General features: G+C 37.0%; 1 protein-coding gene across 4 annotated transcripts in view; it reads right to left on the bottom strand.

Moving 5' to 3' along the window:
* The window catches only part of RAPGEF4 (Rap guanine nucleotide exchange factor 4), a 169480-nt gene that overhangs the window by 131163 nt on the left and 11089 nt on the right, over window positions 1-27228 (bottom strand). For all 4 annotated transcript variants that reach the window (XM_072418341.1, XM_072418342.1, XM_072418343.1 and 1 more), the window contains exons 2-4: window positions 26047-26189; window positions 23338-23426; window positions 16365-16511 (exon numbers count right to left, since the gene is read on the bottom strand). In XM_072418341.1, coding sequence (XP_072274442.1) covers window positions 16365-16511; window positions 23338-23426; window positions 26047-26189 — 379 coding nt within the window. The remainder of the gene's footprint in view (window positions 1-16364; window positions 16512-23337; window positions 23427-26046; window positions 26190-27228) is intronic.

The following is a 27228-nucleotide window of genomic DNA, read 5'->3' as shown; positions in this document are numbered from 1 at the left end:
GAGCAACTCACTTTACAAAAAATTATAACATACTGCTTTAAAGTTACAGTTTTATACCTGGTATTCAAAAGAATAAGCAAAAAACAACCAAATGTAAATATATAAATATATATATATATATATATATATATATATATATATACAGTTGCACCTTGGTATAAGTCCTTCATTCGTTCCAGATCCTTGAACTTATACCAAACAAATTTTTCCCATACGAAATAAAACGAAAATTATTAATTTGTTCCCCTGAAAAAAATACTATTGTAATTGGCATATTATACATTGATGGGGCTGTATAAAATAATTTAAACACTGCCTAATACTAAAATACATAAATACAAAAGCAATTAGATGAAATAAATGAAAATTTACCCTCACTTTACCTTGCTGAGAAGAGTCGAGTGCCTACTAGGATGGTGCTGAGAAGGGAGGAAGAGGAGATGTTATGTATATCACAGAGAGTTATAGCGCGGGTTATTCACTGAATGGTAGCAACTGGCGTACTGACGCTCGTGGGCAGACGTGGCTTTGACTCGAGAGGTGCGCGTGGTGTTATGACTCATTTTGACCCATACAACTCCTAGCACTAAGATTTTATACCAAGCAAAATTTTTCGTGTCCAAACAGGACTTATACCAAGTTGGACTTATTCCAAATCAGACTTATACCGAGGTACCACTGTACAATATATTCTATTACATTGTAGTTACTGTACGTGCAGTAAAAAGGTGTTATACTACACTTTATACTGCACTTCTATTCTTTTCCAACTCTTCTAGGCGGTACAGCATAGCATACTTTCATTGGAAAACACTACACTAAACAGATGTATACCTTTTATGCATAAGTGCAGGTCCATTTTTTTCTATTTATTACAGAGAGCTGCTAGCACAAAAAAATAAAAAATGAATGGGCTGCCTTAACGCTGCATATGTGAATGTGTTCATTAAGTCCTAATTCTTGTCATTGACCAAGAACAGCCATACAAATCATGAATTCTGGCTTTATTGGCCGCATGCTTGTTTCATGTAATTGACTGAAAGAGGAATAAATAATGAGATAAGCCACAGCAGCCACCATATTTTCTAGTGGAATGAATTCTGCACTGAAATAAGGCTTTATAAACACATTCACATACGCAGAACATTATTGAAATTTCCAATTCTTTTCTCTAATTTATGGGAGCCATGCTGGGCTAGAGGATTAAATGCTGAGAAGTGGCCAAGCTCAAATTCTTTTTTTTTTTTTTATTTTGAACGTGCATGATGTTTTCATATATGGGAACCCAAAGGTTTTGTATTCCGTACAAAGGTTTATGATACATAAATGATGTGGTCAGTTTAGATGCAAATAGTGCTTGTTAGGTTTTTGCACACAGTATGCTAAACAAATTTTTTTGTCTTTTTGCAAGGTAAAAATCAGTGCTTATTTGCCAGGTGTGACCACCGAATCCTCACCACAAGAGATGGCAGTTTGAGATTGGTCTGTCAGCTATTTATAATGGCTTACATAGGAACTGAGGTAAAGCGGCCTGTTTCCTGATAGCTCATCATCTTACGCACAAAATAGTTTTCAGACAGGAAAAGCTTAAATAGGTTGAGGAAGTTGGACCAGCCCAAGCCTCAGAACAGCTCCTGAGTGGCCTAGAAGAAAAACAGGCATCTTGCTTATCTATTAAGTTAAGAAATTCCTTTCAGACACGAAGTGGATTAACCACCAAAAACCTCGAACAAAGGAAGAAATTAAATCAAAAGCACTTAATCCTCTTTGATGATATTGCACATCAGAACAAAATCAGTGAAAGGCAGGAGAATAAAACTTACAATTTGTTTAGTTACAATGATTTTTTTAAGGAACCTTTAGGGTAAAATCTGGTTTAGTGGAAAAGTTGTTTAACAATGAGGAGCTCCTAAAATTGCCATGTATATCCTACTTTTCTTCTAATAGGAGAACAGTAACTATGCAAGTCATCAAATTGGGTCTGATTTATTGAAGCTCTCCAAGACTGAAGAAGATAGACTATCATGGGGGAACCTGGGTGATCTATCAAACCTGGAATGTATCTGGTCCATGATTAAAATAATTTGCTAAACAATAGCAAATGATTTCTAGAAATCCATTTCAGATTTTCTTGATCACCCAGGGTCCTACCATGATAGTCTATCTACTCCAGTTTTGGCGAAGTTTAACAATTGGGCCATTGTGTTTGTACCCATGCTCTCCAAAACATCATGATAACTGACAGCACAGCTTTCCCAAAAGATTTGTTCCATCTGCACTGGAGACATTGACAACCAGGACTACTGTACTGGGCCTGGCTAATATATGGGGACCAGTTGAGATCCTTAGGCCAGCTCTTCCTGGCACCAGGTGTTGGAAAGCCTGTTCTAGCACCTAACATGGGTATGTGAAAGCAGAAATAGAAAAGGGACCATCCACACTTCCTGCATCTAGTCATGTGATGTTTCTACTGCCTCATCCACTAACCCACCCCAAAGGACTGTGTCCCAAGGGACTAGATACAAGCCATGGACAGGGGAGAGAGACCGAACGAGCTACATAGAGTGAAGAACAGGTAATTAGTAGTCTGTGAGTGAGGTCTGAATTGAGGGGCTTTGACTATGTCTATGAGGCCTGTAATGAGTGTCTTTAAATAGGGTCTGTAAAGGGTGCCTGGGGGATTAGGTTGAAAGCGAGGGTCTGTGACTTAGATCTGCAATAGGGGTCTGCAATAGTGGTCTGTACTAAAGTCTGTAGTGGGTCTATCACTGAGGTGTCAGTCATTGGGGGTTCACTGAGTCTATCACTTGGTAAGTCTGGGGGCTGTCACTGAGGTCTGCACTGGGGTTCTGTTACTAGGGTCTCTCACTGAAGTTTACACTTGGGGTCTATCACAGCAGGGGGGGAGGGTCTGTCATTGCGGTCTGCACTTGGAAAGGGGCTTGAAGGTATCTGCCACTGAGGTCTGTTTCCTTACAAAATGTAACCTGAATTTTATAGTTAGTGGGATGCGTTTCAGAAAAGCCAAAGTCTGCCCACTGGTGATGGGAGCAGGGATAGATGTTTATATCTTAGCTTCTAGACCAAGTATGTTCAGTCACTGTACTCCTATTCCAAATTACTAGTTACTTAGTTGAAAAGAGGTTTGCCCACTCAGTGTCAGTACAGTTATACTGTCAGTTATCATGCCAGAATTGTGTTATTTTTTGTGTATTATATTCATCTCCCTGTTGAATAGGCACAATGTCTGTGGTTTAGGATTTGCATGAATCTTCCTAGTCTATTTAGAAAATAGTGTTTCATTTCTTTTAAGGCAACTTCAGGAAGACAGCACAATTATTTTTGGAGTGAGGAAACCTCTTGCATTGTGAGCTGCCCTGCTAATAATGTCCCTGGAGAATGATTAATGTATAAATCTGTCATTTGGGGCCAGGTTAAACAGAAATACTATCAAACATCCACACCCTTCAGCTGTACACAGAAAACACAGGAGGCCAGCCGCCAAGTCATTGCTAACAGTGTATTTGAAAATACTTTTGGCACATGGTTAGGCTGTCCAGAGCAACCAATCTTTCCATGTATTATATTTTTGAGGGCATGGTAGAATGAAAGCTTTAGTCACATCTAATCATATGAAAAAAATGTTATAGTCCAAAATGGACCTTTCATCAGATATACATTCCAATGTTTAGTACATGCATGCTAAATATTAAAATAAGTGTACTAGATACAGATATTTATAACCCAATATAGGGAATACTGTATTCTTCCTTACAATATCTGAGCCATATTTGTTCAGTCATCATCCTTGGTTTAGAATCTTTTTTTGGACTAAGTTGCTGCCTCCAAGAATACATAGACAAGTCATTTCTGGCTGTGTTCACACATTTCTGATGCAGATTTCCCCATGCAGTTGAAAAGTTAGTTTTCGGGCAGTGAGGTTGCAGTGCAGTTATTCTTTCCTTACACCCTGCGGTTGAAACATTATATATAGTGTTTAATCTGTGGTTGTCCATAGAGAATGAATAGGAGTTTCAGTAAGCGGTTCAGTACTGCCCACTTTAAAATATTAAAACGCTGGTCCATTAGGAGCCAGTGCAGTGGTGGGGGTTGCTAAGTGACTGGCATGGTGCCATCTGCTTGGAGTCTGGTGTTCCCACGGCCAGTCTGAACAAGCTCTTAAGAACACGTAGTTTCACCAAATGCATGACTGAAAAAACAGGGGATTTATAGAGGTATAGATTTACAGAAAATGTGCATGACATAATGCAATATTGATATGTAATGATATTCAGCTTATTGGAAGACCTTGCTTTATTGATATTGATTATGATGTACATTTAATTTAGAAAATGTGGTATACCACTGTAACCAGGAAGCAGATAATATTGGCAAAGCGTGTAAAGAACCATCAGACTCAGTCCCTAGAAAAAGGCAGAGCCCCTCCCAATATGTCTTTTCTTCCGCGGTGGTAAAGACAGAATGGGAGTTTAGAGCCTCCTGGGATATGTAAGTAATGAATTGAGGCTTTACGCTGCTCCTGCATATGCCCAAAAACGGGCATGCCCAGAAGGGAATTTTCAGTCATTGAAAAAAGATAGATGCCGATCCCACGCATGCACAGTTTTTTTTTACAAATACAGTACCATGTGTCATTGGACCTCGCACCTCGCACACAGTGCAAGATCAACGCTTTCTTTGCACCAGGACAGAGCAAAAAACCAGGACAACATATGGAAGACAGCTCCAGAGGGATCAAGGGATCCCTGGAAGTAAAGGTAAGTGCCACTTTTTTTTTTTCACTTTAGTTCAACTTTAAATCAACCCTTACATACATAGTCATAGGTACACACAAAAAATGTTCTAATACTAGAAATACATCACACAATAACAATAATGCATTCAAAACATAGGATTACTTGGAATTCCGTTTTAGGTAAAACTAGTTGCATGTTTTGATATTAACACAGTTACAATTTTTCATTAGTAGCTCACTAATTATTTTATTTGGTGCCTGGAAATACTTTTTAACATATTCTGATATTCTGGAACAAGGCACTGTGTATGGGCACATACAGTCTTAAAACTAAACTAAATGACCTCCTTTTTAGTGTATTTACCAAGCTGATAATTAGACAGAAGCAGCAGAATTTTCACTGTGTGTGGGAATTGTGTGTTTTCCAGCTGAATGACATTTCCTTGACTTTTTGTTGTACCTAGAGGTTTTTTCCTGACTCCTCTCTCTCTCTCTCATGTCACTGCACAACTTTCCCTGAAGCTAACAGAGGAAACCTGGCTGTGACAGATTGACTTCACAGTTCCCCTAAGCCTACCTCGGCACTACTCAGCAGTACACTGAAAAAAAATGGAAAAGAAGTGACAAATCCTCAACTATTGGCTCAGTTAGAACCGATTCCTGCTGAAGAAAAAACAACTTTAGTAGCAAGATGTACAGCACAATTCATTATACAAGGTTACACAATTTCTGATGAGTAGGTCACACTGTGGTGGGAGTTGGATGAACTGCAAACTTTGAGCCATGATTGCTCATGATTTAATAAAAAATATGTGCAGTGCAAGCTATAAACAATCAAAAGCTCCTTGAAGATGAAGAAAAATGTAAAATATATTTAAAGCTGAACTCTATCCTTACCTTCACTCTTGCACAAGCTCCTCTCCTGTACTGGAATTGTCCATTCTGGTGGTGCTGTGTCTCTTGCATTTTTAGACATTATTATAGTTTGTTACACAATTTACATGAGGACACAGTGCCATCTTTTGGAGGCTAACATTAATGCATAAATGATCATTTAAACGCAAGTGACCCATCATAACCAACGCAAAAACACAAAATACTTTAAACTGTAAAAAGGACAAAAATATTTAGACCGAACTCAAGTGATTTTTTTTTCTCTTTCAAATATATAAATATATTAAAAAGAACACATTATGGATATATGTACAGTATTCATATTATTATTTTTTTTTGCCATTTCTGTTGATTGCTGGTCTGAAAGTTTGCAGTGACATACTCAAGACAGTTTAGTTTTGATGTTCTTATATATATATTCTTGCCTTTTCAGCACTAGGTCCCAGGTACATCTTGACCAGGGCAAGAGTTACAGAGCTACATGGAGTTTGAATGTTCTCTGTGTTGGTGTGGGTTTCCCCGGGGTACTTTTTATACAAATAGTAGTTAATATATATATATATATATATATATATATATAATCACTGGCTGTAAGGATTGCATATGATGTATATTAATCATACTCCATGATTTATAACTAATATTAACATTTAACCTAACTATACAATAATTTTCATTTCCTGCAAAATAATATGCACCATGCTATCAACACTTTTACAACTTCTCATTACCAATGAAAGATATCTTTCAATATCTAAATGGATGGAGGTAATTATTCCCGGTAATATTGAAAAAAGTCTAAGATGGAACTTCGACAGTGTAGAAATTCCCACAAGGCAATAAGTCAGCTGGTAAACTTACTGTTTCTTATCTCAATATTTTGGAAATAATTAGATATCTTCATGGGCTATATTAGCAAGTGTCCGTGTGCTGCCTAGTATAATTTATCCTCTACAAATTGATAACTACATGCAAGCCAATATATTTCAGAGCCGGATTAAGATAGCACAGGTAATTCCTAGCAGGAAAAAAATGAGATTGTACAAACCAAATCTACCTTCTAAAAGGAAGATAACTATTTCACTTAGCTTGGGATTGATTATGAATCTACAAAGACTCCGGACAGATTCATCTTTTGTGTGTAGATTGTGAACGAGTGATCCAATTTCAAAGAGACCATAGACTAAGGGTTCTAGACAGATAACAGGCACCTCCAAAGAATATCCTGCTATATGCAGAATTAAAAAAAGAATAGATAAAATATTTCAATATAAATGAAGCAGTTCATTGTAACACATCACAAACTCCCTGTTGTCATAGATATTCAAAAATATGGTAATGCAAAGTACAGAAGTATATATATATATTTTTAACAGGAAAGGTTCCCCTCAGAAGCTGCATTAAAACATTCTGCTGTTTGAACTTATGGTACCTGTCCTTAGAGAAAAACAGGTGACAATTACTAACATTATGACATTGCTAGTTGCCTGGCTTCTATGCTTCAATACCTTCTAAGTAGTTATGCAGATGAATAGTTTTGAACTTCTCTATACTTGTTCTGAATTGTTGATGTGACGGTGTGCCAGATAGTATTTTCAGAATTACACATCAGTCTTTGTTTCTCCTCCCTTTATTAGCACACTTCTTTATACATAAATTTTTCCATATTGCCTGTAGTGGTGGAAAGTACAATCTCTCAGCAGGTCTTTATCATATTCCAGCAACCCATAGATATCTTCCTTCTCATCACAGCTACAGATATTACCACCCTTTGGGCTTATGTAGATGAGAAACAAAAACCCACTTGAAGCATGTCAGATGAAGGTCAACTGCAGCTCAGATGTACTGGTCAATAAATTCCTAAACTAGTGTGAAACTGATGCAATCAATACAAGACTTGGCAACAAAGGCATTTTAATTTCTTATGTATTCTCATGCAAAAACAGCAAAAGGGAAAGAACACAGTGGTTAAATAAATGGAACCACTGCAGAAGAATCAATCATTTAAAATGCATAACTTACTGGACAATGTAGAGCAGCTATATAGAGGGCAGATAACGACAGATTAATCTGACTGCATTTTTAGATTGTATCACAGATGTTTTGGACCAGAGTGGTTCTGTTGACATGCCTATATCCTACCAAAGGGCTCTGTACTAAGCCCTGTTTTATTTCATATGTCTGTAAAGTAAAGTATAGTATAAGTTTTGGTGGGTAATGTATATCTGTTTCCAGAAGATATGGCACATGGTGTGTGTTATGGTTGATAATCCTGAAGATAGGTTGAAACATGAAATGGCAATCTTTGAACTGAAGTTTCTACTGTGATTGGCAGTGATAAGTGCAAGTAATTGGTTCTAAATGTAAAATAATGGAAATGAATCTTTAAATACAAATAATTCCTCTGAGTACTCAACTGGAGGTACAACACTGGCAACAACTAAAGACAGAAAAAAGCAGAAGACGCTTACTTTAGATGATTTTAAACTGAGCAAAATGTGTGGCTTTGGATAGAATTCTAGGGTTTCATCAACGCTCTTTTCAAAAGAAAAGCAAAAAAAGTTTCAATGCCCTCTTAAATTATGCTTGGAAAATGCATTGACATGCATAACTGACAATTACCATTTATTTAAAGCAGAACTAAACTTTTTTTTCCAAAAATTGTAAGAAGACAGGTCCGTAGAAGGGATAGGCAGCTGCAGGGGAAGCCAGAATGAGCAGGTTATCCCTGCTTGCCCAGCATGCACAGATCAGCGCTTTTTGAAAGAAAAAGGCAGGCATCAGGCAGGAAAGGAACATTTCCCTTTCTGCAATAAGAATCTGGCTGATTGCAGTTTTAAAGTGGTTTACTGCAAGATACATTGCTGCATCCATGCACAAATGCCAAAAGTCTATTATATTCCAGCAAACATACACCCAACCCAGATAATATCTAACACTCTTTTCTTGGTATGTCTGATGGTTGCTGATACCTTTTTATTATCTGCAGTTGTTTTGGGTTGCACCAAAGCCTAAAATAGAACTCCAGGTAACACTGGACGGTGCCATTAATCTGCCAAAGACAGAGGTGACCGTTTGGCTGACACAAACCCTTCTTCCTGTCCATAGAAAATAGACTTCATGATTCACTTCAAAGATATTGTAAATCCAAAGGAAACTGAACTGACAGTGCTAAACTATTCTAATTTTAATATTCTTCCTGAAACAAATACTCTTGAGTTTTGTATACTGTAAGGAAGGAAGTGGGCTGGCGAGACGCATTCTGTCACGCTCTGTTGTAGCACAGCAGAAAGCTCTGTTTCAAGTTTTTCTCATTGTCTCCCAAGGATCTGTCCTGCTGTTATCTTACATAATATGGTGATTTAAAGTATTTCTAAAGCCAAAACTTTTTTCCATTTTGGATACAGGAGAGAAGAGTTGCAACTGCTGTCATTTTTATGGCCCGTGTTTCTTCTGTAGACACACCGGTAAGTGGGAGAATATCGTTGCAGGAAAACTTTCTCTTGGGTCAAATAATTATTATTATTACACAGTATTTATTTTGACACATTAGGCAGTGTTTTACAAAGCCCATGGTTATGTCACTAGCTGTCCCTCAAAGGGGCTCACAACCTAATGTCCCTACCATTCTCATATGTCTCTAATACAATCTAAGGACCTTTTTTGGGTGGGGGATACCAATTAACCTGCATTTTTGGAATGTGAGAGGAAACCCACGGAAACACGGGGAGAACCTGCAAACTCCATGCAGATAGTGCCCTGACCAGGATTCAAACCTGGGACCTAGCGCTGCAAAGGCTAACCTCTGAGTCACCGTGCTGCCCCAAATATTTATAAAGCAGTCAATCTGACATTCACAGAAACATTTTTTGGTGGCAATTTATTAATGCTATTGAGAATGTTTCAGTGAATTTCAGATTCCCTGTTTTATAAGTGGATTCCTTGGATCAGTGTTTCTCAACCAGAGTCCTCCAGAGGTTGCTAGGGGTTCATTGAGCAATTTGTAACTCCCAGGTCAGGTATATCTGACACCAGTCATCATTTTGGCTAATCTGTAATGGTGACATTCTTCCCACTGGCCACCACCAATGTACTGTGAACTGTAGATAAAGTTAATATAGCAGGGTGTCCCTAAGACCTGAAAGTTATTTTTAATGGGTCTCCACAGTAAAAAAGATCAAAAAAGGCTTTGTTAGTTGTCAAAGGAACAATTGACCTAAATGAAAAATTTACCATTTCTTGTTTTGGGGCAACTCAATTTTTTTTTATTTTCAATATTTACTGTTAAAAACCTTTCCTGCATTCATGTTCTAAGTGAATATTGGGAAGGGCTAAGGTTGGGGAGGAAAAAGGCCACATCTGCCTATGAAGGTTTTAGTGTATTTATAAAGAGTCACATTTATGGACTACACTGTTACCATGGCTCCACTGCAGGGTTGCACAGCATGCATAGAATGTACAGCATATAATCTGAAGATGTCCTAGCATTTTACACTGTTTAGGATACTAGAAGGAATATATATTATAGTAATTGTTGAAATATTTACCTTTAGGGTTATCTAAACTCAAGTATACTGTAATATATTGCAGATTTTAAAGTGCAGTGGCAGATTTCTTTTTTGGTTTTTACTTACTCGCTTCTTGTTCTAAAGTGATAATGCTTACACACTTTGGAGGAGCAACATTGTCATGCTGGGACAGAAAGTGTGTAAGGACTACAGGACACTTTATTTCTATAAAATTGGGGTCCTGCAGAATTCAATGAAAAATATTGGATTTCTGGCAGATAAACTGGTAATCTTGGCACTTATTAAAGTAGACTGACACTTCCAGGAAGGAAGGTTCTCCTGGGAAACTTTGGGAAGCCATTTCTACTGAATAAAGAGGTGTTTTATTGCTTTCTATGATATATTTACCAGTTTCTAAGGGAGCAAATAGAGGAATGCTAATTATTAAGGAGCTCTTAATTTTCCACAAACATCACACCTCTTCCCACTTAAGTAACCCTTTGTGAGAGATACATAAGTGCTACCATCAATGACCTTTACTTCAGTAAATGCTACCTATCTGGCTGTCATGTTGACCCCTTCGTTTTAATATTTGAGTCAATGGGGTTGGTTTACTAAAGGAATATAGTTGTTAAGCTACGTACACACTTCCAATTATTATCGTTGGAAAACGAACGACGAACGATCCTGCACGATATCTACGAACGATCGTATAGCACCGATCCTGCACATAGAGATAACGACACGATCGTTCGTAGATATTGTACACACAATAGATACGATCGTTTGAGCGATAGAGGAACTATGTGCACGACAGGAAAGTGAACGAACGTTCGGTCATTACGCATGCTCAGCCTATGGACGATCAACGAACGACCGTACACACGAACGATGTTCAGCGATCGTCGTCCAATCCGATCCGCCGGTCCGGTCGTTCGTTTCCAACGACTTTCCTCGTTCGTCGGCGTCGTTGGTTACTTTTTTTACGAACGATTTTTGCCCAATCGATCGTTCGTCGTTCGTCGTTCGTTCGTCGTTCATTTTGAACGATAAACATTGGAAGTGTGTACGCACCTTTAGTAAAGTGAACAATCATCTTGCAAGGGATTTTTAACTAAGCTTCTGAGCTGACTTCATACAATTGCGTGCAAAAGAAAAATGATCATTTTTTTTTAGATTTTTTTACACACTATTTGGTATTCTTTGCAAAATAAACTTTCACTGCATTCACTAAGTTTATTTAATTATCCATGTCAAGGCAATTTCCTTGGTAAGGAAAAGCCTCAATTCTTAACCCCAATAACTCAGCATAAACAAGTTAATAGGTATTTCTGACACATGCACTCATGCTTGTCCTAGTGATTCTGAAAGCTTTGAAGGAGTAAGTCACCATAGCAGCAAAGCAACTAAAGAGTCTACATTGTCAACCCCCATATATAAAAAAATCAACCACATGGGGAGTACATTATTTTCAAAGAACCTGCATATGTGTTGAGCAAATATAGTTGCCCCACGTGCATATATATAAATAATTACAATTTATATATAGAATAAAGGTTTTGAAACTCGTTTGCGTCTTTTCAAGTTATCTCTTTCACAATTAAATATTGCAAACGTTATGCATTCCCTTTAAAGTGAACCTGTCTTGATACAAAAGTTACACTGCAAAACTATACCTGCAGAAGAAGAATGCCAATACTAACATCTCCTTCTGTTCACACTGCAAAACACATTCTGTAGAAATGGTTTCCTAAAGTTCACTAGGAAACAACTTTTCTGGAAGTGTCAGTCTACTGGGTCTCTGCAGTTCTAACTAGTTCCTCCTGTTGACCTCCACTCATTATATTTCACAGTAGTGACATGGAGGTCAGCAGAAAGAACAACTGAGAACTTTGGGGATCCAGTAGTTCAACATTCTGGAAAGCATTGGTTTCCCAGTGGTCTTGGGACAATTTCCTTTGAATAAAGAGGTGTTTGTGGGGATGGGGGGGGGGGGGGGGGGGGGGTATTCAGGAAAGAAAAGTATTTGAACTTTTAATGATATACCTTTGGTATATATTTGGCTATTTATGGATGTGATAGTTTGTTGCAAGTTTAATAATTGGCAACCATGTTTCCGCAGTCTGTCAATGATCACAATAACATTAACAAATAAACAACAATATTCACTGTACTATTCATCATATTGAATGACTGTTGAAGTATTATCTAGGATTGGTGATGCCCAATTGAAATTTGTATCCATAACTTACACGGAGAGCATGCAGGGATAACCCCTAAATCAAGCATGCAGGGATAACCCCTGAAATCAGGACCCAGTTGTGCAAGGTTTTTTTTGGGGATTTAGTGTTCCACGTGAGGCAGAGATAGCCAGAGTATCCCTCCTACCCCAGCTGAATTGATGTCAGTAATAATGAATTATCTTTAGGTACAGTGTCAGCCATAATAAACTTTTTTCAATGGTGAAAATGTCAGTACAAAATATCTCTCAACAATAAACCCCACTTTAGCAATTAATATATCCCCATTAATTGGTGTCAGTTGTAAATAATAAAGCCGATGATAAGCAATAAAAATTTCTCTAGGAATTAAAAGTCTTCTGATCAGAATTTAAATCATACAGTATAATTTTTAAGCATTAAGCCTCGAGATAAGCAGAATATATTCCACTTGTATAAAATAACCAGAACATAAGCAATGCTGACAATAATTTATGTGGTCTTTTGCCATTACGTGGTAGGGTTCAAGCAATATCACGAGTTGGGGGACAAATAGCACTTTGGGACTCATTACCCTGCTGCCACCCTGCATGGGCTGTAGCTGGGAGCTAGTGGACTGCAAAAAAAAGGTCTACAGGGGCATGCAACTTATAGGCCACCAGTTGAACTGCCCCAGGGTAACTATGTACCCAGCAGTGTGGAGAGCACCAACTCTACTGTAACTTTCTCCAGATGAACCTGCTGTTTTCCAGCCACTGTACCCAGAATTGGAAAAGTTTGCACAATTTCAGGTTTGTCTTATACTGCTCTGGAACAATGCAGTATTTTTTCAAATGTGACGGAATCTCTACGTAACCCAGCATTATTATCAGCAGTATAAATATTGACAGTCCACAAAAGTCCTCTATACAAAATAGTCATTTTAATTCATGGGATTTGTTGCTTTTTAGAAAATAAGACCTCAGCAAAGCATGTAATTTTTTCTGTGTAAACCAGCCTCCTCTTACTTCAAGCATCTTTTTTGTCTGTCAGCAGCGTTTTGACAAGATATTTCTAGACAGAAACTGCAGAGGCAACGCCAGAAATAACAAAGAGTACATCTACAGCTCTCCTTCTCCTAAATCTCACACTGTCACTTGAAGAAAGAGAGCTAACGCTCATCTTTTGCTGCTTTCAGAACCTTTGGGTTTCCAGAGGTGACCCTGGAACATATCTGGCCATGTCATCTTGGCCAGGGCTTAAAGGAGAAATGACATCAGAAACCTTCCAGGGCTTGTGTGTCAGAGGAGATTGTAAATCAGAAGAATTTGCTCAGAGTTGCAGTCTTAAACTGTCCACTCATCATATAAATATTTTAGTAATCTCTGACCCAGGATGCCTTGCAATCTCCATTAAGTCTTTCAGATACTATCCAACATCAGTCTAGGTTATAAAAGCGAGGCAACATAACCGTGCCCTATCAATTATTTACTGTACAACAGCTGTACAAACTGGACATCCTGAGATATTGGAGTGTTGCTAGCGCTTTATACATTATTATCCTTAGGAAAGATTTCCAAGGCCTGGTTCTGATATTACAGGCATCTCAGACAGTATAAAATATGTCTATGACATTTTCTTAACTGTTACTTTTTTCAAGCAGACGATGTATGAAGAGGAAAGTCAAGTTATCTTCCAACCTGGGTCTTGTGGGAATCCGTGATGTTACTGGACCTCCCTGTGAGATCCTGGGAAAGCCAAGGATCCCAAATCTTGTAATAAGATAATCCAACACAGTGCAGGAGAACATTCTTAACATTCTTACTCTTTTATGTTATCAGCTTTTGCAGGATATCACATCAAGTCCAAGTAAGGTTACCCAAGCCTATGTATCTTTTACAGTTTTCTTCCAATATTTTCAGTTTAGATTTGTTTTTTTTAACATGTGGGAAGTTCAGTGTGTGGGATTTTCATGCACAGTTTTCATTGCAAATACAGGAAATATAAAACATAGATAAAGCCATGTGACTAGCATTGGGGCTAGAAATACAGGGAACCAACTCTACCTTAACAGTACAGTGGCTAAACTTTTGCTAATGCTTGTCTTATTGCATCTGTGGGCAGTGTGGTGGCTTAAAGCTTAGCAGTCTGGCTTTGGCCAGGACATCTTGGCCAGGACATTATCTGCATGGAGTTTGCAGGTTCTCTGCTTGTTTGAGTGGGTTTCCTCCCACATTCCAAAAACATAAAGCTAGGTTAATTGGCTTCTCCCAAATTGACCTTAGACTATATTAATGACATATTACTATGGTAGAGAAATTAAATTGTAAGCCCTGTTTTAGGGACAGCTAGGGAAATGACTAATTAGCGCTGTGGATTATGTCGCCGCTATATAATTACTGTGTAATAATAATAATTATAAACACTCTGTCATTTGGGAGATTTTATGAACTGCTTTTGGTTACATGGGGTTGTTGAATGAATTTAAGTTTAACCTCCAAAGCACAAACATACTGGTAACTTAATTTATTTTAAGGTAAGAAGGTAGTTTGGAAGTCATATTATTTCAAGATTACTCTCTTCTATGTTTGCTATTGTTATGCCATTTGAACAGCTATTCTCAACAAGGATTCCTAGTGTTTTTCAAGAAGTTTTTAGGGGGTTCCTCGCATTAGCATTGGCTAACTGACTTTCCGTCTGACGGTGCCTGCATAGTTCTGGGTCCAGTTCCCCTTGGTAATTTCCCCCTAAATAGGAAGGATTGGACCAATGTTCTTTTTAGATATCTATATTGGAGGCATTCTGACTTCCACTGTAAGAAGATTTTCTCCCCAGGGACCCACAATAAAAGAATTTAAGAAGGGGGTACCCAGAGATCTGAATTATATTTCAAGGGTTCCTCAGGGGTACAAAAGGTTGATAAGGGCTTCATCAAAATACATGGATACCTCATTGTGTAAACAGGACATAGGGTATGTGAGGAGGGAAGAAGAAACATTTAAATGCAACTTTGCACTTCGTATTTAAAATTATTCATTTCCAAACAGAGAAAACAATGCATATGGGAATGTCTGGAATGATGCTTCCCACGCAGCTCAATAACAGCAATAAACACTGTCTATTTACATTATGATAACTCCTGAGATTGCATGCTGTATTCTGACAGATTTCTTCTTTCTAGTCATTGCTATTTTTATTAGATCTAAATTTTCTGTATCTTATTTCCGTTTTGAAGAACACGTCTGCCAGTCTGCCACTAGTATGATGCAAAATAGACTCTAAGCACAGGGAATCCTTTTCCAAACACCACATATGTCTCCGCAGATGACACAAAGACGCCTCATCTAGTGCTGATCTGGCATCTTCTAGCAACTGTTGTAATCTGTGTTTCCATTTGTTATTTATGGATTACATATGTCACTCCACAAATACCCAGTAGTAAAACCACCTTTCAATATCAAAATTGTCAAACGGCTTTCCATATTTCCTTTAAAATATATTCATTCAACAAACGTTGTTATTTATCAATGTATCAATGCAATGAAAGCCAAATAATTAGTGTTAGCATAACGTAAATACAAAATAATATATTTATATTTCATCATACCTGCTGCAACAGTGATAGCACTATCAACCAACACAATATATTTAGTCTGATCTGTAATGTCAATGTTAGGTTGTCTTTGAAATCTTCTTGTGCCTTTTCTGCATAAAAAGGAGGATTCCAACATGCCTTAATCAGTAAGGGAGTAACTAAAATCATAGTTACTCCCTAATAAAATCCCATTTTTTAGGGTCCCATTTACCCTTCAAAAATTGTTTGACAGCTGGACCTGCTCAGGTCTTCTACGGTCTCACAAGAAGAACATTTGGAAGGACCCCAGATATCAAGTGGTGCACAAATATTTGGATCCCAACCCACACATAGGTTTATAGGTCCATCAATTTCTAAAACCACTGCAGCCATGGTACTTCTGCTCTCTTGAACTAGTAAACCACAAAGCTTACCTCCCACAGAGCTTTAAAGTCCTTCTGTTCAATGCGTAGGAGCTCACTGAATTCTCTGGTAACAATGGTGGCATGTCGGGGTGTGTTGTCCAGGATTGATTCCCCAAAAGCAGTTCCCACTCCCAGCGTACATATAACCACAGCATCCTACAATGAAAAGTGCAATTTAAAGGGTCATAAAAATGTGCAAAAAAAGATAATTAAGTACACAGTAATGGGGCTTTGACCAATATACAACATTTAAGCACTGATAGGGGACAACATGTAGCCTACAGTTTCTACAAACATCAGATGATTATCACCTGAAATGAACAGTCATGCTTGTCCCAGGTGAAAATCTGACAATTGTACAGACATTCCCCAATGTTGTTCATCAATATGCCACAGCGGATAGGTAAATGTTTGTTCTCATGAAAAAGAGCACAGCAGGGTGACGTTTGCTCATCTTTCCCTCTCCCCTCTCCATAGAACAGAATAGCCCTGTTCATTCATTGGTCATTGGAATCAATCACAAAGGTTTTTCCAGTAAAATACATCTTGTATCTATCTAATGGTTTTACAGGGCTTAAGAAAGTAGCAAGTGGCAAAGTGTTATTGCCTTACACTTGATTATCTTGTATGCTAAGGAGGCAGCAATTGATTTTGAATAAATGGTCAAATCATTCCCTGCAAACAGTATATGGAATGATAAGGCTGTGCTATACTTTGTTACTCTTAGGGAAGCAATATTAGCAAATAGAGGAACACATGCATTAGGAAATGGATAAATACTAATTGAAATATACAGATGACTATGAATTGTCCAGAGCATTATGGAGGAATTTTATTGTTGTATTTAATATGTATATTGTATTACAAATAAAATTATTTTTTAATTGTTTTTTGTACCCTAAAGTTCCATATTTTGTATTGTTGGTGTTGTATAGCTCTGGGATGTGGTACAGGTTGACAATGGAAAATCTGGTTCTTTTAGTTTCCCAGCATGAATTTCGGATCGCATTTTCAATACAGGGACTGCATTACAGTGTTTGGCCACTAATGTTTTCATGGTACTGTTCTGCAGAAACAGCTGTTGAAAGCAGGTCTTGCTTGCTACACTAAATACACGCTGAGACATCTATGCTGCCTGCTTCCTGGAACTGTGCCAGATGTCCGCGGTGCTACGAGAGGAAGGCTGGCCTATGTGTAGAGGTAAATATTAAAAAAATCCAGATTTTTCAAAAATCCAGCACTCCTCAGGTCCGGAGTTTGTTGGATTTTTGATTGTCAACCTGTACCAAAGTCAGGCCTGTAGTTCTATGTGAAAATCTAAAATCTTAAAAGTGAAAAACTAAAATAAAAGATGTTAGTGTTGACACACACTTTAAATAGAATATACAATATTTGTATTAAAAAACAATGAAGCTACAATTCAGATTTCAGTTTTGGATGATTTGTGGAAAGTTAAATACAAAATCTTTTTTAATCATTCATTGACTCCCATGATATGGTATCTTTACTATAAATCCCAATTTTATTCAGTTTCTGGTCCATTGGCCAAATGATCCAGGGTTAACACTCTCTTGATGAAATCTCAATCAAAAGAGTAAATCATCAGAAAGTTTAACAACAATAGAGTGAAAACATGGTTATGATTACATAGTAGAGGTAGAGACTTTTTTATTTAGTTTGGGAGTAAAAAAAAAAACCCCAAAACACAGGGTGCTCTAATTAACAAACAGTATATGTAATTCACAAGAAAGACTTTCTGGCTTTAGGTCAGTTTTTTTATAGAGCACACTAGGTTTAAAAAAGAGCTTAAGAATCAGTTGTAAAAGATATGTGCAGGCACTAAAAGTTGTCTGCTTTTCATTCATACTTTATAGTTTTGTATAGTTTATGGAAGGTTGCAAGACCCATAAATGTACACATACTGTAACCATAAGACATTATTTATAAGTGTCTTTTAGCATGTTTTGCCACTTATAAATGTGCAAGATGGTAAAGTATTTTAAAACCAAGAGTCATAAATAACATATAGGCAGTTCATTGAGGGGGTTACAAAGCATCTTAGCATATCACAGCAACATTATTATGTGTAAAATGTATTCCTATATATACCCCATCATGGTTAGCCCCATGGTTTTGCAGCACCCAAGCATTCTTTATATGGAGTATATACTCATATTGCACTGTATGTATACATTTGGAGCCTTTCATTAAGGTATATTTTATATTCCCATATGATATCGGAAAGCAAATATTTTACTTTGTGTGTCAAGCAGACCGATCACCAAATTTTTTTACTTTATATAAAAGGGCAGATAACCCTTTTATTTAGGGTCAAAATTACTTTTTTGTTTTTTTGTTTTTTTAAAAAGGGGGCAGCCTTTTTCAAGCACTAAAGACTGAATGGGAGCCCTGAGCCACTTGATATCTATCATGCACAGTAGAAGCAGCTTAAAGCTTCCTGCTTTTTACTGCAATGGGGGGAAAAAGCATGCACAGTAAGATCAGCACTTTTTTTTTGCCATTTTAAGTGGGCTACGTCACACAATCTCCCAAATGCTCAGTGAGAAATTGGGTCATGTAGCCAAAAGAAGAAGATTACGGCGCCCAACCCTTCCTCAGAACTGCGAAAAAAGAAGATTCCAGCATGGAACCAAATCAAGAACAGCGCTGGAGGGATCAAGGCATGTGCAAAAGTAAAGGTAAGTGGGATTTTTTTTAAGATTAGTTTTGCTATAAATTAAAATAATCTTTCTCTGTATAGTCTATAATTTTATGTGTACATGAGGTCAGCCATACTTGCTGACATGGCAGGCTTTGCTTCTTACTGTAGTGCTATATAGTAAATGAGGCCCTCTACATATCTCATCTTAAGGCTGCATTTTATTACCTGTTCAGTGGGAAAGCTGAATGTAACGCTCCATGGAGCAGCAAGTACGTAAATAATGTATAATGATAACCACATAAAATATTACATTACAATAAATGTTTAATCATGTGGTTACTGGGTTTGGCTGTGAAACATACTTTCCAAATTTCTGAAATGACAAAAAACAAAATACATAGCCATGGAAGCACACCTCTTTCACTCCACTACTTGCTATTTATGAGGAGTAAATATGCAAAAAAATATTGGATGAAGAAAAACAAGCTTTTTTTAAAAAAACTTTACTGTCTTTTTAAAATAATAATTCTATTATTTCAAAGGTTGAATGAAAGGGTTGGTGTAGTATACCAGATAATATAGTCATTATGCATTTTTATAGTTATTAGAATAAAGAAGGTAAACTAAGAATGGAAAAGGGAAAGAGAAAATGGGCTCCAAAGGTGACAATTGAGAGCTGTCTACAGAGGACCTGACACTACACAGTGTATTTAATAGGAAAGTCTTGAAAGATTAGGAGACTTTTATCAAAAAGTAGTTTACCAAAAAGAAAAAATATTAACTTCCTATGCTAAATCAAAATCTAACTGGTTGACCTGTGTTCCTATACCTTTGCCCTGTTCCTAATAAGCCTATGTTTGTATCACGAGATAATGAGATTTCCAGAATTAAGGTAGGACTCCAGTAACCACAGAGAGGTCTTGGCCTTATTAAAAACATGAAACTGTACCAGAGAGGTGCACAGATGAGGACTTTTTGACTAATAATAGTAATAGAGGATGCCTTGTAGCACCTCTTCATGTTTAATAAAAGTGATTTTACGCACTTCAACTGTAAAGTTCTGCTCAGTAGTAGCGCACACATGAGCAGACAGGAGATTGAGGGTGAAAACAAGATAAAGAATTGGCCCTAAACTGAGCCATTTAAAAAAAAAAAAAAATTCTTCTAAAGACCATCTTTTCAAACTTGCCTCTCTCCATCTTCTTCTGTCCCTTAAACCATTCCATATACCCCTCCTAGTGAGTGTTTACATTCCCCTCCTCTTAGATTGTAAGCTCTTCTGGGCAGGGTCTTCCCCTCCTGTGTCACTGTCTGCGTCTGTTATTTGCAACCCGTATTTATTGTACAGTAATATGTTGGCGCTATATAAATAGTTTAATAATTAATAACAACAATAAAATGCATATCAGCAGAAGAATGAGTATGTGAACTTTTAAATTATGTTTAGGCATAGTGTTTTTATTTTTGTCATTTTTATGTAGGCATAATACAATATGAACAATTTACAGGTATGCTAGTACTGTGCTAACAAGAATTGCAAATATTCTTATTGCAATCTAACATTCCACTGCCACCTAGTGGGCCAAAATAAAGCCAAATAAGTTTATTAGACACTAGTATAACATACATATTGCTATGAAGTGAAAAAAGAGTGATCTGTTTGTACAAGGACCAGTTTTAAGACAGAATAGCGATTGGCCTTGAAAAATCCATCTCCTAAAATCCGAAGAGGTAAACCATTATGATACTGGCTTATTGAATTCAGCTATAAAGTATTATAGTAAAAAAAAGTAAAATCATGTTTAGTAGAAATTTCGGCTCTGTGAACAATCACAGCTATACACTTTAGAATTAAGTACGCTGATATCATTAGGGTTGCTGCCTGCCAGGATGGGGAAGTAAAGAAGGGTTGTAACTTCTTTGTCCCATTAGGGAGCTTTACTCTCTATTTCTTCTTTTTTATCGTAATTTTTAATTTGTGTTTATTCTGTTCCTTCAGTTGCATACATTCTCACCAACCATAATAATCAATTTTTTTATTTAATAAAATACCCTTACTCAAGATTTTGCCAAAAATATGATTTTAGTGATAGTATAGATACAGTTACCTCCATAAATATTTGGACAGAGACAACTTTTTTTCTAATTTTGGTTCTGTACATTACCACAATTAATTTTAAATGAAACATCTCAGATGCAGTTGAACTGCAGACTTTTAGCTTCAACTCAGTGGATTGAACAAAAAGATTGCATAAAATGTGAGGAACTAAAGTCTTTTTTTACACAATCACTTCATTTCAGGCGCTCAAAAGTAATTGGACAACTGACTCAAAGGCTATTTCATGGGCTGGTGTGGGCAATTACTTTGTTATGTCATTATCAATTAAGCAAATAAAAGGCCTGGAGTTGCTTTGAGGGGGGGGCAAAAACAGAAAAAAACATCCGAGAAATTCTACAATATTAGGATATTGCTACAATTTAATATACAATATTGCTACAGTTAATATGAGAAAGAAACAAAGCACTGGTGAACTCAGCAATGCCAAAAGTCCTGGACATCCACGGAAGACAACAGTGGTGGATGATCGCAGAATCATTTCCATGGTGAGGAGAAACCCCTTCATAACAGCCAACAAAGTGAACAACACTCTCCAGGAAGTAGGCGTATCGATATCCAAGTCTACCATAAAGAGAAGACTGCATGAAAGTAAATACAGAGGGTGCACTGCAAGGCAGGCAGGCATAAGCCTCAAGAAAAAGGCTAGATTGGACTTTGCATCTAAAAAACAGTTCTAGAAACTATTTCTTGGACAGATGAAACCAAGATCAACCTTTACCAGAATGATGGCAAGAAAAAAGTATGGAGAAGGCTTGGAACAGCTCATGATCCAAAGCATACCACATCATCTGTAAAACATGGCGGAGCCAGTGTGATGGCTTGGGCGTGCATGGCTGCCAGTGGCACTGGGACACTAGTGTTTATCCATGATGTGACACAGAACAGAAGCAGCCGATTGAATTCTGAGGTGTTCAGAGACTAAGACCCTGATTTATTAAAGCTCACCATGGCTGGAGAGAATACACTTTCATCAGTGAAGCTGGGTGATCAAGCAAACCTGGAATGGATTTCTTCAATGTCATTTGCTTTTTGCTAGCAAATGCTTTGAATCCTGGACCAGATCCATCCCAGGTTTGTTGGATCACCCAGCTTCACTGGTGAAAGTGTATTCTCTCCAGCCTTGGAGAGCTTTAACAAATCAGGGCCATACTGTCTGCTCAAATACAGCTAAATGCAGTCACATTGATTGGGAGGTGTTTCATACTACAGATGGACAATAACCCAAAACATACAGCCAAAGCAACCCAGGAGTTTGTTAAAGCAAAGAAGTGGAATATTCTTGAATTGCCAAGTCAGTCACCTGATCTGAACCCAATTGAGCATGCATTTCGCTTGTTGAAGATTAAACTTTGGACAGAAAGGCCCACAAACAAACAGCAACTGAAAGCCGCTGCAGTAAAGGCCTAGCAAAGCATTAAAAAGGAGGAAACACAGCATCTCGTGGTCTCCATGAGTTCAAGACTACAGACTGTCATTGCCAGCAAAGGGTTTTCAACCAAGTATTAGAAATGAAAATTTTATTTTCAGCTTTTTAATTTGTCCAATTACTTTTGAGCCCCTGAAATGAAGTGATTGTGTTAAAAAAAGGCTTTAATTCCCTTACATTTTTATGCAATCTTTTTGTTCAACCCACTGAATTAAAGCTGAAAGTCTGCAGTTCAACAAGTTGTTTCATTTCAAATTAATTGTGGTAATGTACAGAACCAAAATTAGAAAAAAGTTGTCTCTGTTCAAATATTTATGGACCTAACTGTATATGTTGTTCTTCTTCCAAAAATTTACAATACAAATATTGAAATATAAAAGCATTGCAGGTGATACTAAGGCCTAAAGAACTGGGTGTAATACAGAGGAAAAGTGCATTCCATATAACTAGGCAGCATCTACCAAATTATTACAAAAGGGAGATTTACAGCACTAAAAGCGTAACTAAACTCATTAGTAGGTGATGAGCTTCTGCCATAATCGGCAAGTAAGCACAGCATAGCTGCTGATTATAGCACATTCACCGTGCAGTCACCCTGCAGTGATGACAGGTCCATCCCAGGGAGCTGTCATTTTCACCACTAGCTACACTGCAAACTTTCTTCCTCTTAGCTTCCTTCAGTTGCTCTCATTATTGCAGTCAATGGTTTCAAACAGCGCAGCAAATTTGCAGTGTCTATAGGATAGGAACTTAAGGTAGTATTAAAGCCCTTTACCTGGTGGTTGTTGGTTTCGGTGACTTTGACATCCAAGGATCCAGTTAACACAGCATACCAACTAGTGCCAATGTCCCCCTGGCGATACACTGTAATAAGCGAGAAACAATGTGTGTTATAAAAAATGTGTAATACAACACTAATGCCATGTTCTAACTCAAAAGAATCCCTTATCTAAGCGGTAATTACAACTGTGAATTTAGCATATATACTCAAGATTATTATATAAACCAAGATTTTCTTAACCTGAATCTTCTGAATCGCTCAGTTACACGTGCTGGTAGCCATACTACTAGTGATGTAGTACTATGTGATTTAATGTTTTCCTCTTTAAAATAAATAATTTAAAAACAACAAACTACGGTATGTATGTTTTTATTTGCATTCACTTTATTTGCCTTTCTATTGATTACTGCTTTGAATGTTAGCAGTGACTTCCGCATTTTGTGCCCTAGGACAGCATAGGACATGAATCAATTTGTTTTCTTATTTTTTCAAGTAAAAGTAGATTTCTTAGTTTATATTAGGATAGGTTTATATTCAAGTACAACAGAGACCAACAACCTGTTGCAATTATGAACTGAATACACAAATGTGTGTTAAATAAACAAACAGCATATAAAAAATTTTATTGAATTCCAAATGGAAGGGGACTTACTGCATTTTCAGCAATGGTCTAATAAAAGGTAATACTGTATCTAAAAGTGCAGTTTCACCTACCAGGTAGAACATCCCATGGGATATCACCCATCACCTAAATGTGTTAAATGTCACCTTGACTCTACCCTATGCATTATGTCACATTGACATCATCTGATTTACCTTATTTATTATCTGCTTATGTATAAAAATTAATTACAATCAAAAATTAAATTGTTTTAGGCTTGAAACATACTGTTAGTTTTCCAACATTTGCTTTCTAGCATTTATGCCATAACATGCTGTACATAAATGTTGCCATGAAAATTATTACACCGTATAATTTGAGTAATGATTAACCTTCACCATTTATTGTTACCGAAATAAACCATTTGTTTTACTATTTTGTAATGATTTTATTTCCATAGTGTGAGGTACAAATTGTGTCATTAACTATATTTATATGAGTTATGTTTCTGAATATGTATTTAGAACATGTGGAAATCTAGTCAAAACCTTATTTTATTTTTTTACAGATTGGAATGCGATTCCTTTTTTTTTTATTGTTCAGAAATGAATGAAACCCTAAAAGGTACATCCAGATGTGGGTCATAAGAAGTTTTCAAAAAACTATCCAGCACATATGAAGGTTCAACAAGGCCCCGTTAATCAGGGTTAGCAAAAAGTTTAAAGCCTGATCTTGCAGCCATCTAACCCTACGATTGGAGCTAATGAAAAATAAAGACTTCATCTCTCAAGTGGTGATATTTACTTTGCATATCTGTTCCTATAGTCCTTAGTATGTAAGAATGGTCTGCAAATTACATTGACAAAACGAGAAAATACATTTGACTAAGAGCCAAATCATAACCAAGAACTCATTTAGGGAACCCCGCTTCTCCAGATGTTTCCTATATGCTGCCTGTCTGTTTTTTTCCTTTTTTTTTTTTGTCACACTTCAACTTTATTTGCAAAAAAACAGAATTAACAATAATTTAAAACAGTATACATCTTGTAGCAGCAAAATAAACAGAATCACCTATTAATAGTACATTATCACAGTATAAACTTACAAAAAGGCATCAGTAAACAATTTCCACGTAAGCAGCAAGTTAAGACACTTGTTGGAACAGTACCAGAAAAAAAGGCAGAAAAACATTTATCATAATAACACATACCCAACATTTATGACATGTGCCTTAAATACTGATTTCTCTCTTCTACCCCTAGAAAAAGAAAAAAGTTGGGTAGGTGGTTACTTTGAAAAAAGAGTTTGATACACGGTTGTTCATTTAAAAATGATCCATGCATCCCATGTCACAGAAAACTTGTCAATAATATGCAGGCTAATGGCCTTTGCCTCCTCCATCAAATAAACAGAGTTCACTTTGCTCAACCAGAGTTGCACCATAGGTGTCTCTCGGGAGTCCCAAAACAGTGGAATGACACTGCGCGCTGCAATAATTAAGTGGAGTGTCAAGGAGTTTCCTCTTTTTTTTTATCTACCAACAATCAACAAGGACAGTAAATGATGGCAATAGGAATCTAACACAGGATCTAAACTTTACTTAGTCTATCCTTCATTGAGAAGAAAATGCCTTGACATCCATGGGACGTCTCAAGCATGACGATCAGTGAGAGTAAAAAATTCCCAGGATTGGTGGACATTGGAGGGTAAGAAAACATTTTGTGCCTGTAGTCAGTTGGAGGAAGAATAATATCCAATATTTGTAATCTGTGAGGAGGAACGGTGCCCTATCACTGGTGTCAGTAGGAAGAATAATTCCCCATCACCGGTGTCAGTGGGAGAAATAGTGTCCTAATAATATCAGTGGAGGGAATTGTGCCCCAAGAGCCAAAAAAATCAGGTAAAAGCCCCCATCCGGCCCACAGGCCATAGCTTGGAGGGTACTGCTCTAAGCTATTAAAGAATATTTAAAAGAGGCTTTCCAGACGAGTGAATTTTCATTTACCAGATTCACCAAGTTAAGGAGTTTTGTTTTATTCATTTTGTGTTACTCTGTAACAAAAGGTAGCATCTCCCATATCTCTAGCAAGAGATTTACTTACGTGTAACACCTTTCTCTAGACTCTCATAGTAGCCGCAGAAACAGATTTGCTGAAGCAGGTTTGGATGAAACCTTTCAAATGCTTTCACTTCTTTCAAGCGGGCAAATATGATGTCTACGTCTTCACCGGTACGTTCCAGAGGCCTAAAAAGTAGCCACAAGAAAATAAACACAATCGCGTCAGCTGAAAAATAGGGTTTAATTGATAACCTTGTACAAAATACTGAAAAATAATATATTTCCATTACTGTATACATATCTTTACTCCACTCCAATATATTATATTATAGGCGAGCTGTGAATGTGTACTACCTGTATCTCATCACTCACTGTATGTACAGATGTTTTATGTGTGTCTATATAAATATTTTATGTTTTCTTTATTCCATCTCTGTGTATGTATAATGGAGATAAGTATAATGTATCTCACGTATTGTTAGCCACAACAATTGTTAATAATATTAATTGTATAGCAACCAATCAGAAAATGTCTTTCACACATTTAGTATTTACAAATCCTGAACAAGCCACATTAGAGAGAAATTTGTTCAAATTTGTGTTTGTTGTTTTGAATCCTAGCTTTTTGTCCATGCTGAGCAGATCCTGGCATGTTGCAAGCTTTTAGAATAAAATAGCCAACAGATGTTTCCAGGCTATTTAAGCCCACTGTATACAGACTCCAAAGCAGTGGCGGTCAACTCATCTAAAACACAGCTTTGAATGTGGCCCCTGACATTGCCAAGGGCTGTGCAACATGGTGCTCAACCCCAGAGGATGTGAGTCTCAAAAAGAATGGACAACATAGTATAACATAAGATACCACATATACCGAAGATCTTTTAGAACATACCTTTAAATCAAATACACCTAGAAAGCCCAGTCTTTATTAAAGATCTTATACCTCCTGGTATTTATTGTAACTTGCCAAATGTATAAAAGTAATTATTAGGGTGAGGTGGAGTTTAAAAAGTTAACTTTAATAAAAGCTGTTTTCTAACTGGATGTTATGTTTTACTGCACGTCACCATGCTAATAAAATAAGCCCAACAATAAAATAGTAATGTTGTAAAGTAAAACAAATACATAGTATATAAAAAAATTTAAGGTCATTATGAGTTGGTTGGATGCACAGCCACCATTAAAGAAGTGGGACGCATCATGATTACACAAAGTGACATCCTTC

Source organism: Pyxicephalus adspersus, chromosome 7 (assembly GCF_032062135.1).
Source record: "Pyxicephalus adspersus chromosome 7, UCB_Pads_2.0, whole genome shotgun sequence".
NCBI classification, from domain to species: domain Eukaryota; kingdom Metazoa; phylum Chordata; class Amphibia; order Anura; family Pyxicephalidae; genus Pyxicephalus; species Pyxicephalus adspersus.
The sequence above is the reverse complement of the archived record's forward strand: the minus strand, read 5'-3'. Positions and strand labels throughout refer to the sequence as shown.